Consider the following 17,499-nt stretch of genomic DNA (forward strand, 5'->3'; position numbering starts at 1 on the left):
AGATCTCATTTCCTACTTTCCAGTTCAGAGGCTTAATGCTGAATTATCCAAATACAGAGAACAAATAGGGGAGTTGAGAGGCGATAAAGAGGTAAAACTAATCAATATTTTGATTAATTTTTAAATTTTGATTTGCCTTTCTGGTATCAGAGATACTGTTTTGTGATATCATCTGTTTTCTTTTATCACATCTCCAAAAACGCAGCCATGGTAATTTAGTTTGTAGAGTGTCAGACTTGTACTCAGAGGACTGTGAGTTCAGTACCCACCCCATGTCAGCCTGGGTTGGCTGACTTGGTGTCCATGGGAGTGGCACTTTGCTCCCATCTCCTTGATATAGCCGATACTCTGTAATCCCCACTCCCATATTAGTTTTTTCTCTTTTCTTGCATTCTCTCATTTTTATGGTATATGATAAAAACTCTTGTAAAAAATTTAAATACTTTCATGTCTCTCCTCCTACCTTGATTTAAAACAGGCCTTGCATACATTATCTACTGACTTGCTATTTGTAATTTTGGTATTTTCATATTATTTTGAACTGTCAACATATATTGATGAAATGGTTATTTGTAAATTTCATTTTGTTTCAATGAAACCTCTGGAGATTGAAACTTCACTAAACTCACCTTCAAAATAAAATATTTTCACGTGTCCCAAATGTTTCCTTCTTTAATTATAAATTTACTTTGCAAACCAAAACCTGTTCATTCCAAAAATAGGAAGAAAATGTTGGTCCCAGATTTAAATTTTGTTCCAAAAATGAACCACTTGTAACCAAAATTTACTCAGACCATGTTACCAGTGGTATGGATGCAGCTCAAGGCAAAGATTTAATACTTGAAATATTAATAATAATGAAAGACACTTGTTGTGTCTTGTCCAAAGTACATGTATATTTATTGAAAGGAAACTAATTTAAGTTCACCTACACTAAAACTTTCTATGGAAACATAAGCATAGAACAAATATGAAAGCACTCGTCAAGAACCATTTGCATATACTTTTTAACATAACTAATTAAATATTATTTGTTATGCAAATAAAGAACTTCATTAAACCATACACCCCTCTAACCAAATTTAAAGTTGGTCACAGAGGGTTTCATACCAAAACCAAGCAAGTCTTTTAGCCAGTGCTGAGTATTTTAGTATTTCATGTTTAACTGCATTTGAAATTTGGGGGTGGGAGACATGCATTAGGTTTTCCTTGCCGGGGGTGAGCATAGGTGTTGGTTCCAATGCACTGTAAATGGAATAATTGAGCTTTACTAATAGGCGATTGGGATTGAACACTCAACATACTGCAACCTCCTTCTACAAATTGTTTTTTGTTTTTTATGTTATTGATAATGATCACAATAAATTTAACTTTCTGTACTGCAACCTGTTTGATTTCCAGACATTTTATTGTAGTAATGAGTCTGTTGTTTTAAAGATCATGCCTTTGGAGACATTATTGTCTGTTTTTTTTTTTTTAGCTGACCTCTGTGAAAGAGAGAATAGTTGTTCTTCCCCAGGTATTGGCATATAAAGAGGGGTTACTTTCAAATTGCATGTACATTTTTGGTAAAGTTTTTATGTTTAGTTCAGGTTTTTCTTGCACCCTGTATACATACTGTTATACCTGGAAACATGAAATTTGGTGACAATTACTACATCCCTACAACTAAAGTCAGTGTGACCCATATTTCATGCTTTACTGACTATGTGTAAATTTTGTGTTTCAGTTCATGATGACAAAAGTTTTGGCATGCTATTTGCATACTACCACCTTGCAACTTCCTATGGAGCTGATAAGTGCTATGCTTGCATTGTAATAAGAGGTCTTAGTGACCTGTTTTTCATGTGTTAGTCATTTTTTGTCATTGTTTACATTTGAACCATGAAACATGAGAATTGGATACATTGCAATTTGTACTACACCCTTTCAGTGAAAGGTCACTGTGACCTACATATAATGCTTTACTAACATAGGTTAAGTTAAGTATTTGTATTTAGCTCTTGACCACATAGATTTTTCCATGATAAATATGTCCTATGCTATTAAAAAGGCCCTTTATTGCAGCGACAGGTGCAGTTGAAAATATGAATATATTTATTCAGTGGTATGTTTTTTTATATTAATGACTGTACGTTGTATATTATTGTGATTGTTACACTTGGCAGGTTAATTTTTGTATTGCCAATGTGAATAATTACGTGAGTGGACTGTACGCATTTCATGAGAGGCCCCATTTGTAACAGCTAATCAGAGTTATTACAGAAGTGTCATCACCTTATCAAGCAATCATTTATAAAATGAGAAAAATTATATTACAGTCACCTTGTCAAGCAATCGTTTATAAAATGAGAAAAATTACATTACAGTCACCTTGTCAAGCAATTGTTTATAAAATGAGAAAAATTACATTACAGTCACCATGCCAAGCAATTGTTTATAAAATGAGAAAAATTACATTACAGTCACCTTGTCAAGCAATTGTTTATAAAATGAGAAAAATTACATTACAGTCACCTTGTCAAGCCATTGTTTATAAAATGAGAAAAATCACATTACAGTCACCTTGTCAAGCAATCGTTTATAAAATGAGAAAAATTACATTACAGTCACCTTGTCAAGCAATTGTTTATAAAATGAGAAAAATTACATTACAGTCACCTTGTCAAGCAATCGTTTATAAAATGAGAAAAATTACATTACATTCACCTTGTCAAGCAGTTGTTTATAAAATGAGAAAAATTACATTACAGTCACCTTGTCAAGCAATTGTTTATAAAATGAGAAAAATTACGAGAAAAATTACATTACAGTCACCTTGTCAAGCAGTTGTTTATAAAATGAGAAAAATACATTACAGTCACCTTGTCAAGCAATCGTTTATAAAATAAGAAAAATTACATTACAGTCACCTTGTCAAGGAATCGTTTATAAAATAAGAAAAATTACATTACAGTCACCTTGTCAAGCAATTGTTTATAAAATGAGAAAAATTACATTACAGTCACCTTGTCAAGCAATTGTTTATAAAATGAGAAAAATTACATTACAGTCACCTTGTCAAGCAATTGTTTATAAAATGAGAAAAATTACATTACAGTCACCTTGTCAAGCAATTGTTTATAAAATGAGAAAAATTACATTACAGTCACCATGCCAAGCAATTGTTTATAAAATGAGAAAAATTACATTACAGTCACCTTGTCAAGGAATCGTTTATAAAATAAGAAAAATTACATTACAGTCACCTTGTCAAGCAATTGTTTATAAAATGAGAAAAATTACATTACAGTCACCTTGTCAAGGAATCGTTTATAAAATAAGAAAAATTACATTACAGTCACCTTGTCAAGCAATGGTTTATAAAATGAGAAAAAATACATTACAGTCACCTTGTCAAGCAGTTGTTTATAAAATGAGAAAAATTACATTACAGTCACCTTGTCAAGCAATTGTTTATAAAATGAGAAAAATTACATTACAGTCACCTTGTCAAGCAATTGTTTATAAAATGAGAAAAATTACATTACAGTCACCTTGTCAAGCAATTGTTTATAAATTGAGAAAAATTACATTACAGTCACCTTGTCAAGCAATCGTTTATAAAATGAGAAAAATTACATTACAGTCACCTTGTCAAGCAATCGTTTATAAAATGAGAAAAATTACATTACAGTCACCTTGTCAAGCAATCATTTATAAAATAAGAAAAATACATTACAGTCACCTTGTCAAGCAAATGTTTATAAAATGAGAAAAATTACATTACAGTCACCTTGTAAAGCAATCATTTATAAAATGAGAAAAATTACATTACAGTCACCTTGTCAAGCAGTTGTTTATAAAATGAAAAAAATTACATTACAGTCACCTTGTCAAGCAGTTGTTTATAAAATGAGAAAAATTACATTACAGTCACTTTGTCAAGCAATCGTTTATAAAATAAGAAAAATTACATTACAGTCACCTTGTCAAGCAATTGTTTATAAAATGAGAAAAATTACATTACAGTCACTTTGTCAAGTAATCGTTTATAAAATAAGAAAAATTACATTACAGTCACCTTGTCAAGCAATCGTTTATAAAATAAGAAAAATTACATTACAGTCACTTTGTCAAGCAGTCGTTTATAAAATAAGAAAAATTACATTACAGTCACTTTGTCAAGCAGTTGTTTATAAAATGAGAAAAATTACATTACAGTCACCTTGTCAAGCAGTTGTTTATAAAATGAGAAAAATTACATTACAGTCACCTTGTCAAGCAGTTGTTTATAAAATGAGAAAAATTACATTACAGTCACCTTGTCAAGGAATCGTTTATAAAATGAGAAAAATTACATTACAGTCACCTTGTCAAGCAGTTGTTTATAAAATGAGAAAAATTACATTACAGTCACCTTGTCAAGGAATCGTTTATAAAATGAGAAAAATTACACTACAGTCACCTTGTCAAGGAATCGTTTATAAAATAAGAAAAATTACATTACAGTCACCTTGTCAAGCAGTTGTTTATAAAATAAGAAAAATTACATTACAGTCACCTTGTCAAGTAATCGTTTATAAAATAAGAAAAATTACATTACAGTCACCTTGTCAAGCAGTTGTTTATAAAATAAGAAAAATTACATTACAGTCACCTTGTCAAGGAATCGTTTATAAAATAAGAAAAATTACATTACAGTCACTTTGTCAAGCAGTTGTTTATAAAATGAGAAAAATTACATTACAGTCACCTTGTCAAGCAATCGTTTATAAAATGAGAAAAATTACATTACAGTCACCTTGTCAAGCAATTGTTTATAAAATGAGAAAAATTACATTACAGTCACCTTGTCAAGCAATTGTTTATAAAATGAGAAAAATTACATTACAGTACCTTGTCAAGCAATTGTTTATAAAATGAGAAAAATTACATTACAGTCACCTTGTCAAGCAATCGTTTATAAAATGAGAAAAATTACATTACAGTCACCTTGTCAAGCAATCGTTTATAAAATGAGAAAAATTACATTACAGTCACCTTGTCAAGCAATCGTTTATAAAATGAGAAAAATTACATTACAGTCACCTTGTCAAGCAATCGTTTATAAAATGAGAAAAATTACATTACAGTCACCTTGTCAAGCAATTGTTTATAAAATGAGAAAAATTACGAGAAAAATTACATTACAGTCACCTTGTCAAGCAGTTGTTTATAAAATGAGAAAAATACATTACAGTCACCTTGTCAAGGAATCGTTTATAAAATAAGAAAAATTACATTACAGTCACCTTGTCAAGGAATCGTTTATAAAATAAGAAAAATTACATTACAGTCACCTTGTCAAGCAATTGTTTATAAAATGAGAAAAATTACATTACAGTCACCTTGTCAAGCAATTGTTTATAAAATGAGAAAAATTACATTACAGTCACCATGCCAAGCAATTGTTTATAAAATGAGAAAAATTACATTACAGTCACCTTGTCAAGGAATCGTTTATAAAATAAGAAAAATTACATTACAGTCACCTTGTCAAGCAATTGTTTATAAAATGAGAAAAATTACATTACAGTCACCTTGTCAAGGAATCGTTTATAAAATAAGAAAAATTACATTACAGTCACCTTGTCAAGCAATGGTTTATAAAATGAGAAAAAATACATTACAGTCACCTTGTCAAGCAGTTGTTTATAAAATGAGAAAAATCACATTACAGTCACCTTGTCAAGCAATTGTTTATAAAATGAGAAAAATGACATTACAGTCACCTTGTCAAGCAATTGTTTATAAAATGAGAAAAATGACATTACAGTCACCTTGTCAAGCAATTGTTTATAAAATGAGAAAAATTACATTACAGTCACCTTGTCAAGCAATTGTTTATAAAATGAGAAAAATTACATTACAGTCACCTTGTCAAGCAATCGTTTATAAAATGAGAAAAATTACATTACAGTCACCTTGTCAAGTAATCGTTTATAAAATGAGAAAAATTACATTACAGTCACCTTGTCAAGCAATCGTTTATAAAATGAGAAAAATTACATTACAGTCACCTTGTCAAGCAATCGTTTATAAAATGAGAAAAATTACATTACAGTCACCTTGTCAAGCAATCGTTTATAAAATGAGAAAAATTACATTACAGTCACCTTGTCAAGTAATTGTTTATAAAATGAGAAAAATTACATTACAGTCACCTTGTCAAGCAATCGTTTATAAAATGAGAAAAATTACATTACAGTCACCTTGTCAAGCAATCGTTTATAAAATGAGAAAAATTACATTACAGTCACCTTGTCAAGTAATTGTTTATAAAATGAGAAAAATTACATTACAGTCACCTTGTCAAGTCATTGTTTATAAAATGAGAAAAATTACATTACAGTCACTGTGTCAAGCAAGTGTTTATAAAATAAGAAAAATTACATTACAGTCACCTTGTCAAGCAATCATTTATAAAATGAGAAAAATTACATTATAGTCACCTTGTCAAGGAATCATTTATAAAATAAGAAAAATTACATTACAGTCACCTTGTCAAGCAATTGTTTATAAAATGAGAAAAATTACATTACAGTCACCTTGTCAAGCAATCGTTTATCAAATAAGAAAAATTACATTACAGTCACCTTGTCAAGTAATCGTTTATAAAATAAGAAAAATTACATTACAGTCACCTTGTCAAGCAATTGTTTATAAAATAAGAAAAATTACATTACAGTCACTTTGTTAAGTAATCGTTTATAAAATAAGAAAAATTACATTACAGTCACTTTGTCAAGCAGTTGTTTATAAAATAAAAAAAATTACATTACAGTCACTTTGTCAAGTAATCGTTTATAAAATAAGAAAAATTACATTACAGTCACTTTGTCAAGCAGTTGTTTATAAAATGAGAAAAATTACATTACAGTCACCTTGTCAAGCAATTGTTTATAAAATGAGAAAAATTACATTACAGTCACTTTGTCAAGTAATCGTTTATAAAATGAGAAAAATTACATTACAGTCACCTTGTCAAGCAATTGTTTATAAAATGAGAAAAATTACATTACAGTCACTTTGTCAAGTAATCGTTTATAAAATGAGAAAAATTACATTACAGTCACCTTGTCAAGCAATCGTTTATAAAATAAGAAAAATTACATTACAGTCACTTTGTCAAGCAGTCGTTTATAAAATAAGAAAAATTACATTACAGTCACTTTGTCAAGCAGTTGTTTATAAAATGAGAAAAATTACATTACAGTCACCTTGTCAAGCAGTTGTTTATAAAATGAGAAAAATTACATTACAGTCACCTTGTCAAGCAGTTGTTTATAAAATGAGAAAAATTACATTACAGTCACCTTGTCAAGGAATCGTTTATAAAATGAGAAAAATTACATTACAGTCACCTTGTCAAGCAGTTGTTTATAAAATGAGAAAAATTACATTACAGTCACCTTGTCAAGGAATCGTTTATAAAATGAGAAAAATTACATTACAGTCACCTTGTCAAGGAATCGTTTATAAAATAAGAAAAATTACATTACAGTCACCTTGTCAAGCAGTTGTTTATAAAATAAGAAAAATTACATTACAGTCACTTTGTCAAGCAATTGTTTATAAAATAAGAAAAATTACATTACAGTCACCTTGTCAAGCAATCATTTATAAAATGAGAAAAATACATTACAGTCACTTTGTCAAGCAATTGTTTATAAAATGAGAAAAATTACATTACAGTCACCTTGTCAAGTAATTGTTTATAAAATGAGAAAAATTACATTACAGTCACCTTGTCAAGTAATTGTTTATAAAATGAGAAAAATTACATTACAGTCACCTTGTCAAGTAATTGTTTATAAAATGAGAAAAATTACATTACAGTCACTTTGTCAAGCAATCGTTTATAAAATAAGAAAAATTACATTACAGTCACCTTGTCAAGCAATTGTTTATAAAATGAGAAAAATTACATTACAGTCACTTTGTCAAGTAATCGTTTATAAAATAAGAAAAATTACATTACAGTCACCTTGTCAAGCAATCGTTTATAAAATAAGAAAAATTACATTACAGTCACTTTGTCAAGCAGTTGTTTATAAAATGAGAAAAATTACATTACAGTCACCTTGTCAAGCAGTTGTTTATAAAATGAGAAAAATTACATTACAGTCACCTTGTCAAGGAATCATTTATAAAATGAGAAAAATTACATTACAGTCACCTTGTCAAGCAGTTGTTTATAAAATGAGAAAAATTACATTACAGTCACCTTGTCAAGGAATCGTTTATAAAATGAGAAAAATTACATTACAGTCACCTTGTCAAGGAATCGTTTATAAAATAAGAAAAATTACATTACAGTCACCTTGTCAAGCAGTTGTTTATAAAATAAGAAAAATTACATTACAGTCACCTTGTCAAGTAATCGTTTATAAAATAAGAAAAATTACATTACAGTCACCTTGTCAAGCAGTTGTTTATAAAATAAGAAAAATTACATTACAGTCACCTTGTCAAGGAATCGTTTATAAAATAAGAAAAATTACATTACATTCACTTTGTCAAGCAGTTGTTTATAAAATGAGAAAAATTACATTACAGTCACCTTGTCAAGCAATCGTTTATAAAATGAGAAAAATTACATTACAGTCACCTTGTCAAGCAATCGTTTATAAAATGAGAAAAATTACATTACAGTCACCTTGTCAAGCAATCGTTTATAAAATGAGAAAAATTACATTACAGTCACCTTGTCAAGCAATCGTTTATAAAATGAGAAAAATTACATTACAGTCACCTTGTCAAGCAATTGTTTATAAAATGAGAAAAATTACATTACAGTACCTTGTCAAGCAATTGTTTATAAAATGAGAAAAATTACATTACAGTCACCTTGTCAAGCAATCGTTTATAAAATGAGAAAAATTACATTACAGTCACCTTGTCAAGCAATCGTTTATAAAATGAGAAAAATTACATTACAGTCACCTTGTCAAGCAATCGTTTATAAAATGAGAAAAATTACATTACAGTCACCTTGTCAAGCAATCGTTTATAAAATGAGAAAAATTACATTACAGTCACCTTGTCAAGCAATTGTTTATAAAATGAGAAAAATTACAAGAAAAATTACATTACAGTCACCTTGTCAAGCAGTTGTTTATAAAATGAGAAAAATACATTACAGTCACCTTGTCAAGCAATCGTTTATAAAATAAGAAAAATTACATTACAGTCACCTTGTCAAGGAATCGTTTATAAAATAAGAAAAATTACATTACAGTCACCTTGTCAAGCAATTGTTTATAAAATGAGAAAAATTACATTACAGTCACCTTGTCAAGCAATTGTTTATAAAATGAGAAAAATTACATTACAGTCACCTTGTCAAGCAATTGTTTATAAAATGAGAAAAATTACATTACAGTCACCATGCCAAGCAATTGTTTATAAAATGAGAAAAATTACATTACAGTCACCTTGTCAAGGAATCGTTTATAAAATCAGAAAAATTACATTACAGTCACCTTGTCAAGCAATTGTTTATAAAATGAGAAAAATTACATTACAGTCACCTTGTCAAGGAATCGTTTATAAAATCAGAAAAATTACATTACAGTCACCTTGTCAAGCAATGGTTTATAAAATGAGAAAAAATACATTACAGTCACCTTGTCAAGCAGTTGTTTATAAAATGAGAAAAATCACATTACAGTCACCTTGTCAAGTAATTGTTTATAAAATGAGAAAAATTACATTACAGTCACCGTGTCAAGCAAGTGTTTATAAAATAAGAAAAATTACATTACAGTCACCTTGTCAAGCAATCATTTATAAAATGAGAAAAATTACATTATAGTCACCTTGTCAAGGAATCATTTATAAAATAAGAAAAATTACATTACAGTCACCTTGTCAAGCAATTGTTTATAAAATGACAAAAATTACATTACAGTCACCTTGTCAAGCAATCGTTTATAAAATAAGAAAAATTACATTACAGTCACTTTGTCAAGCAATCGTTTATAAAATAAGAAAAATTACATTACAGTCACCTTGTCAAGTAATCGTTTATAAAATAAGAAAAATTACATTACAGTCACCTTGTCAAGCAATTGTTTATAAAATGAGAAAAATTACATTACAGTCACTTTGTTAAGTAATCGTTTATAAAATAAGAAAAATTACATTACAGTCACCTTGTCAAGCAATCGTTTATAAAATAAGAAAAATTACATTACAGTCACTTTGTCAAGCAGTTGTTTATAAAATAAAAAAAATTACATTACAGTCAGTTTGTCAAGTAATCGTTTATAAAATAAGAAAAATTACATTACAGTCACTTTGTCAAGCAGTTGTTTATAAAATGAGAAAAATTACATTACAGTCACCTTGTCAAGCAATTGTTTATAAAATGAGAAAAATTACATTACAGTCACTTTGTCAAGTAATCGTTTATAAAATGAGAAAAATTACATTACAGTCACCTTGTCAAGCAATCGTTTATAAAATAAGAAAAATTACATTACAGTCACCTTGTCAAGCAATTGTTTATAAAATGAGAAAAATTACATTACAGTCACTTTGTCAAGTAATCGTTTATAAAATAAGAAAAATTACATTACAGTCACCTTGTCAAGCAATCGTTTATAAAATAAGAAAAATTACATTACAGTCACTTTGTCAAGCAGTCGTTTATAAAATAAGAAAAATTACATTACAGTCACTTTGTCAAGCAGTTGTTTATAAAATGAGAAAAATTACATTACAGTCACCTTGTCAAGCAGTTGTTTATAAAATGAGAAAAATTACATTACAGTCACCTTGTCAAGGAATCATTTATAAAATGAGAAAAATTACATTACAGTCACCTTGTCAAGCAGTTGTTTATAAAATGAGAAAAATTACATTACAGTCACCTTGTCAAGGAATCGTTTATAAAATGAGAAAAATTACATTACAGTCACCTTGTCAAGGAATCGTTTATAAAATAAGAAAAATTACATTACAGTCACCTTGTCAAGCAGTTGTTTATAAAATAAGAAAAATTACATTACAGTCACCTTGTCAAGTAATCGTTTATAAAATAAGAAAAATTACATTACAGTCACCTTGTCAAGCAGTTGTTTATAAAATAAGAAAAATTACATTACAGTCACCTTGTCAAGGAATCGTTTATAAAATAAGAAAAATTACATTACATTCACTTTGTCAAGCAGTTGTTTATAAAATGAGAAAAATTACATTACAGTCACCTTGTCAAGCAATCGTTTATAAAATGAGAAAAATTACATTACAGTCACCTTGTCAAGCAATCGTTTATAAAATGAGAAAAATTACATTACAGTCACCTTGTCAAGCAATCGTTTATAAAATGAGAAAAATTACATTACAGTCACCTTGTCAAGCAATCGTTTATAAAATGAGAAAAATTACATTACAGTCACCTTGTCAAGCAATTGTTTATAAAATGAGAAAAATTACATTACAGTACCTTGTCAAGCAATTGTTTATAAAATGAGAAAAATTACATTACAGTCACCTTGTCAAGCAATCGTTTATAAAATGAGAAAAATTACATTACAGTCACCTTGTCAAGCAATCGTTTATAAAATGAGAAAAATTACATTACAGTCACCTTGTCAAGCAATCGTTTATAAAATGAGAAAAATTACATTACAGTCACCTTGTCAAGCAATCGTTTATAAAATGAGAAAAATTACATTACAGTCACCTTGTCAAGCAATTGTTTATAAAATGAGAAAAATTACAAGAAAAATTACATTACAGTCACCTTGTCAAGCAGTTGTTTATAAAATGAGAAAAATACATTACAGTCACCTTGTCAAGCAATCGTTTATAAAATAAGAAAAATTACATTACAGTCACCTTGTCAAGGAATCGTTTATAAAATAAGAAAAATTACATTACAGTCACCTTGTCAAGCAATTGTTTATAAAATGAGAAAAATTACATTACAGTCACCTTGTCAAGCAATTGTTTATAAAATGAGAAAAATTACATTACAGTCACCTTGTCAAGCAATTGTTTATAAAATGAGAAAAATTACATTACAGTCACCATGCCAAGCAATTGTTTATAAAATGAGAAAAATTACATTACAGTCACCTTGTCAAAGAATCGTTTATAAAATCAGAAAAATTACATTACAGTCACCTTGTCAAGCAATTGTTTATAAAATGAGAAAAATTACATTACAGTCACCTTGTCAAGGAATCGTTTATAAAATCAGAAAAATTACATTACAGTCACCTTGTCAAGCAATGGTTTATAAAATGAGAAAAAATACATTACAGTCACCTTGTCAAGCAGTTGTTTATAAAATGAGAAAAATCACATTACAGTCACCTTGTCAAGTAATTGTTTATAAAATGAGAAAAATTACATTACAGTCACCGTGTCAAGCAAGTGTTTATAAAATAAGAAAAATTACATTACAGTCACCTTGTCAAGCAATCATTTATAAAATGAGAAAAATTACATTATAGTCACCTTGTCAAGGAATCATTTATAAAATAAGAAAAATTACATTACAGTCACCTTGTCAAGCAATTGTTTATAAAATGACAAAAATTACATTACAGTCACCTTGTCAAGCAATCGTTTATAAAATAAGAAAAATTACATTACAGTCACTTTGTCAAGCAATCGTTTATAAAATAAGAAAAATTACATTACAGTCACCTTGTCAAGTAATCGTTTATAAAATAAGAAAAATTACATTACAGTCACCTTGTCAAGCAATTGTTTATAAAATGAGAAAAATTACATTACAGTCACTTTGTTAAGTAATCGTTTATAAAATAAGAAAAATTACATTACAGTCACCTTGTCAAGCAATCGTTTATAAAATAAGAAAAATTACATTACAGTCACTTTGTCAAGCAGTTGTTTATAAAATAAAAAAAATTACATTACAGTCAGTTTGTCAAGTAATCGTTTATAAAATAAGAAAAATTACATTACAGTCACTTTGTCAAGCAGTTGTTTATAAAATGAGAAAAATTACATTACAGTCACCTTGTCAAGCAATTGTTTATAAAATGAGAAAAATTACATTACAGTCACTTTGTCAAGTAATCGTTTATAAAATGAGAAAAATTACATTACAGTCACCTTGTCAAGCAATCGTTTATAAAATAAGAAAAATTACATTACAGTCACCTTGTCAAGCAATTGTTTATAAAATGAGAAAAATTACATTACAGTCACTTTGTCAAGTAATCGTTTATAAAATAAGAAAAATTACATTACAGTCACCTTGTCAAGCAATCGTTTATAAAATAAGAAAAATTACATTACAGTCACTTTGTCAAGCAGTCGTTTATAAAATAAGAAAAATTACATTACAGTCACTTTGTCAAGCAGTTGTTTATAAAATGAGAAAAATTACATTACAGTCACCTTGTCAAGCAGTTGTTTATAAAATGAGAAAAATTACATTACAGTCACCTTGTCAAGCAGTTGTTTATAAAATGAGAAAAATTACATTACAGTCACCTTGTCAAGGAATCGTTTATAAAATGAGAAAAATTACATTACAGTCACCTTGTCAAGCAGTTGTTTATAAAATGAGAAAAATTACATTACAGTCACCTTGTCAAGGAATCGCTTATAAAATGAGAAAAATTACATTACAGTCACCTTGTCAAGGAATCGTTTATAAAATAAGAAAAATTACATTACAGTCACCTTGTCAAGCAGTTGTTTATAAAATAAGAAAAATTACATTACAGTCACCTTGTCAAGTAATCGTTTATAAAATAAGAAAAATTACATTACAGTCACCTTGTCAAGCAATTGTTTATAAAATAAGAAAAATTACATTACAGTCACCTTGTCAAGGAATCGTTTATAAAATAAGAAAAATTACATTACAGTCACTTTGTCAAGGAGTTGTTTATAAAATGAGAAAAATTACATTACAGTCACCTTGTCAAGCAATTGTTTATAAAATGAGAAAAATTACATTACAGTCACCTTGTCAAGCAATTGTTTATAAAATGAGAAAAATTACATTACAGTCACCTTGTCAAGCAGTTGTTTATAAAATGAGAAAAATTACATTACAGTCACCTTGTCAAGCAATTGTTTATAAAATGAGAAAAATTACATTAGAGTCACCTTGTCAAGCAGTTGTTTATAAAATGAGAAAAATTACATTAGAGTCACCTTGTCAAGGAATCGTTTATAAAATGAGAAAAATTACATTACAGTCACCTTGTCAAGCAGTTGTTTATAAAATGAGAAAAATTACATTACAGTCACCTTGTCAAGGAATCGTTTATAAAATGAGAAAAATTACATTACAGTCACCTTGTCAAGGAATCGTTTATAAAATAAGAAAAATTACATTACAGTCACTTTGTCAAGTAATTGTTTATAAAATAAGAAAAATTACATTACAGTCACCTTGTCAAGGAATCGTTTATAAAATAAGAAAAATTACATTACAGTCACTTTGTCAAGCAGTTGTTTATAAAATGAGAAAAATTATATTACAGTCACTTTGTCAAGCAGTTGTTTATAAAATGAGAAAAATTACATTACAGTCACCTTGTCAAGCAATCGTTTATAAAATAAGAAAAATTACATTACAGTCACTTTGTCAAGCAATTGTTTATAAAATAAGAAAAATTACATTACAGTCACCTTGTCAAGCAATCATTTATAAAATGAGAAAAATACATTACAGTCACTTTGTCAAGTAATTGTTTATAAAATAAGAAAAATTACATTACAGTCACTTTGTCAAGCAATTGTTTATAAAATCAGAAAAATTACATTACAGTCACCTTGTCAAGCAATCATTTATAAAATGAGAAAAATACATTACAGTCACTTTGTCAAGCAATTGTTTATAAAATGAGAAAAATTACATTACAGTCACCTTGTCAAGTAATTGTTTATAAAATGAGAAAAATTACATTACAGTCACCTTGTCAAGTAATTGTTTATAAAATGAGAAAAATTACATTACAGTCACCTTGTCAAGTAATTGTTTATAAAATGAGAAAAATTACATTACAGTCACCTTGTCAAGCAATCGTTTATAAAATGAGAAAAATTACATTACAGTCACCTTGTCAAGCAATTGTTTATAAAATGAGAAAAATTACATTACAGTCACCTTGTCAAGCAATTGTTTATAAAATGAGAAAAATTACATTACAGTCACCTTGTCAAGCAATCGTTTATAAAATGAGAAAAATTACATTACAGTCACCTTGTCAAGCAATTGTTTATAAAATAAGAAAAATTACATTACAGTCACCTTATCAAGCAATCGTTTATAAAATAAGAAAAATTACATTACAGTCACCTTGTCAAGCAATCGTTTATAAAATGAGAAAAATTACATTACAGTCACCTTCTCAAGTAATTGTTTATAAAATGAGAAAAATTACATTACAGTCACCGTGTCAAGCAAGTGTTTATAAAATAAGAAAAATTACATTACAGTCACCTTGTCAAGCAATCATTTATAAAATGAGAAAAATTACATTATAGTCACCTTGTTAAGGAATCGTGTATAAAATAAGAAAAATTACATTACAGTCACCTTGTCAAGCAATTGTTTATAAAATGAGAAAAATTACATTACAGTCACCTTGTCAAGCAATCGTTTATAAAATAAGAAAAATTACATTACAGTCACTTTGTCAAGCAATCGTTTATAAAATAAGAAAAATTACATTACAGTCACCTTGTCAAGTAATCGTTTATAAAATAAGAAAAATTACATTACAGTCACCTTGTCAAGCAATTTTTTATAAAATGAGAAAAATTACATTACAGTCACTTTGTCAAGTAATCGTTTATAAAATAAGAAAAATTACATTACAGTCACCTTGTCAAGCAATCGTTTATAAAATAAGAAAAATTACATTACAGTCACTTTGTCAAGCAGTTGTTTATAAAATAAGAAAAATTACATTACAGTCACTTTGTCAAGTAATCGTTTATAAAATAAGAAAAATTACATTACAGTCACTTTGTCAAGCAGTTGTTTATAAAATGAGAAAAATTACATTACAGTCACCTTGTCAAGCAATTGTTTATAAAATGAGAAAAATTACATTACAGTCACTTTGTCAAGTAATCGTTTATAAAATGAGAAAAATTACATTACAGTCACTTTGTCAAGCAATCGTTTATAAAATAAGAAAAATTACATTACAGTCACCTTGTCAAGCAATTGTTTATAAAATGAGAAAAATTACATTACAGTCACTTTGTCAAGTAATCGTTTATAAAATAAGAAAAATTACATTACAGTCACCTTGTCAAGCAATCGTTTATAAAATAAGAAAAATTACATTACAGTCACTTTGTCAAGCAGTCGTTTATAAAATAAGAAAAATTACATTACAGTCACCTTGTCAAGGAATCGTTTATAAAATGAGAAAAATTACATTACAGTCACCTTGTCAAGCAGTTGTTTATAAAATGAGAAAAATTACATTACAGTCACCTTGTCAAGGAATCGTTTATAAAATGAGAAAAATTACATTACAGTCACCTTGTCAAGGAATCGTTTATAAAATAAGAAAAATTACATTACAGTCACCTTGTCAAGCAGTTGTTTATAAAATAAGAAAAACTACATTACAGTCACCTTGTCAAGTAATCGTTTATAAAATAAGAAAAATTACATTACAGTCACCTTGTCAAGCAGTTGTTTATAAAATAAGAAAAATTACATTACAGTCACCTTGTCAAGGAATCGTTTATAAAATAAGAAAAATTACATTACAATCACTTTGTCAAGCAGTTGTTTATAAAATGAGAAAAATTACATTACAGTCACCTTGTCAAGCAATTGTTTATAAAATGAGAAAAATTACATTACAGTCACCTTGTCAAGCAATTGTTTATAAAATGAGAAAAATTACATTACAGTCACCTTGTCAAGCAGTTGTTTATAAAATGAGAAAAATTACATTACAGTCACCTTGTCAAGCAATTGTTTATAAAATGAGAAAAATTACATTACAGTCACCTTGTCAAGCAGTTGTTTATAAAATGAGAAAAATTACATTACAGTCACCTTGTCAAGGAATCGTTTATAAAATGAGAAAAATTACATTACAGTCACCTTGTCAAGCAGTTGTTTATAAAATGAGAAAAATTACATTACAGTCACCTTGTCAAGGAATCGTTTATAAAATGAGAAAAATTACATTACAGTCACCTTGTCAAGGAATCGTTTATAAAATAAGAAAAATTACATTACAGTCACTTTGTCAAGTAATTGTTTATAAAATAAGAAAAATTACATTACAGTCACCTTGTCAAGGAATCATTTATAAAATAAGAAAAATTACATTACAGTCACTTTGTCAAGCAGTTGTTTATAAAATGAGAAAAATTACATTACAGTCACTTTGTCAAGCAGTTGTTTATAAAATGAGAAAAATTACATTACAGTCACCTTGTCAAGCAATCGTTTATAAAATAAGAAAAATTACATTACAGTCACTTTGTCAAGCAATTGTT

General features: G+C 27.9%; 1 protein-coding gene across 2 annotated transcripts in view; it reads left to right on the top strand.

Annotated features, from left to right (window-relative positions):
* Window positions 1-17,499, top strand: part of LOC149800233 (sodium channel and clathrin linker 1-like) — a 107,024-nt gene that overhangs the window by 2,548 nt on the left and 86,977 nt on the right. For both annotated transcript variants that reach the window (XM_089959802.1, XM_089959803.1), the window contains exon 2: window positions 24-91. In XM_089959802.1, coding sequence (XP_089815928.1) covers window positions 24-91 — 68 coding nt within the window. The remainder of the gene's footprint in view (window positions 1-23; window positions 92-17,499) is intronic.

Source organism: Sinohyriopsis cumingii, chromosome 5 (genome assembly GCF_028554795.1).
Source record: "Sinohyriopsis cumingii isolate HCF-2022 chromosome 5, ASM2855479v2, whole genome shotgun sequence".
NCBI classification, from domain to species: domain Eukaryota; kingdom Metazoa; phylum Mollusca; class Bivalvia; order Unionida; family Unionidae; genus Sinohyriopsis; species Sinohyriopsis cumingii.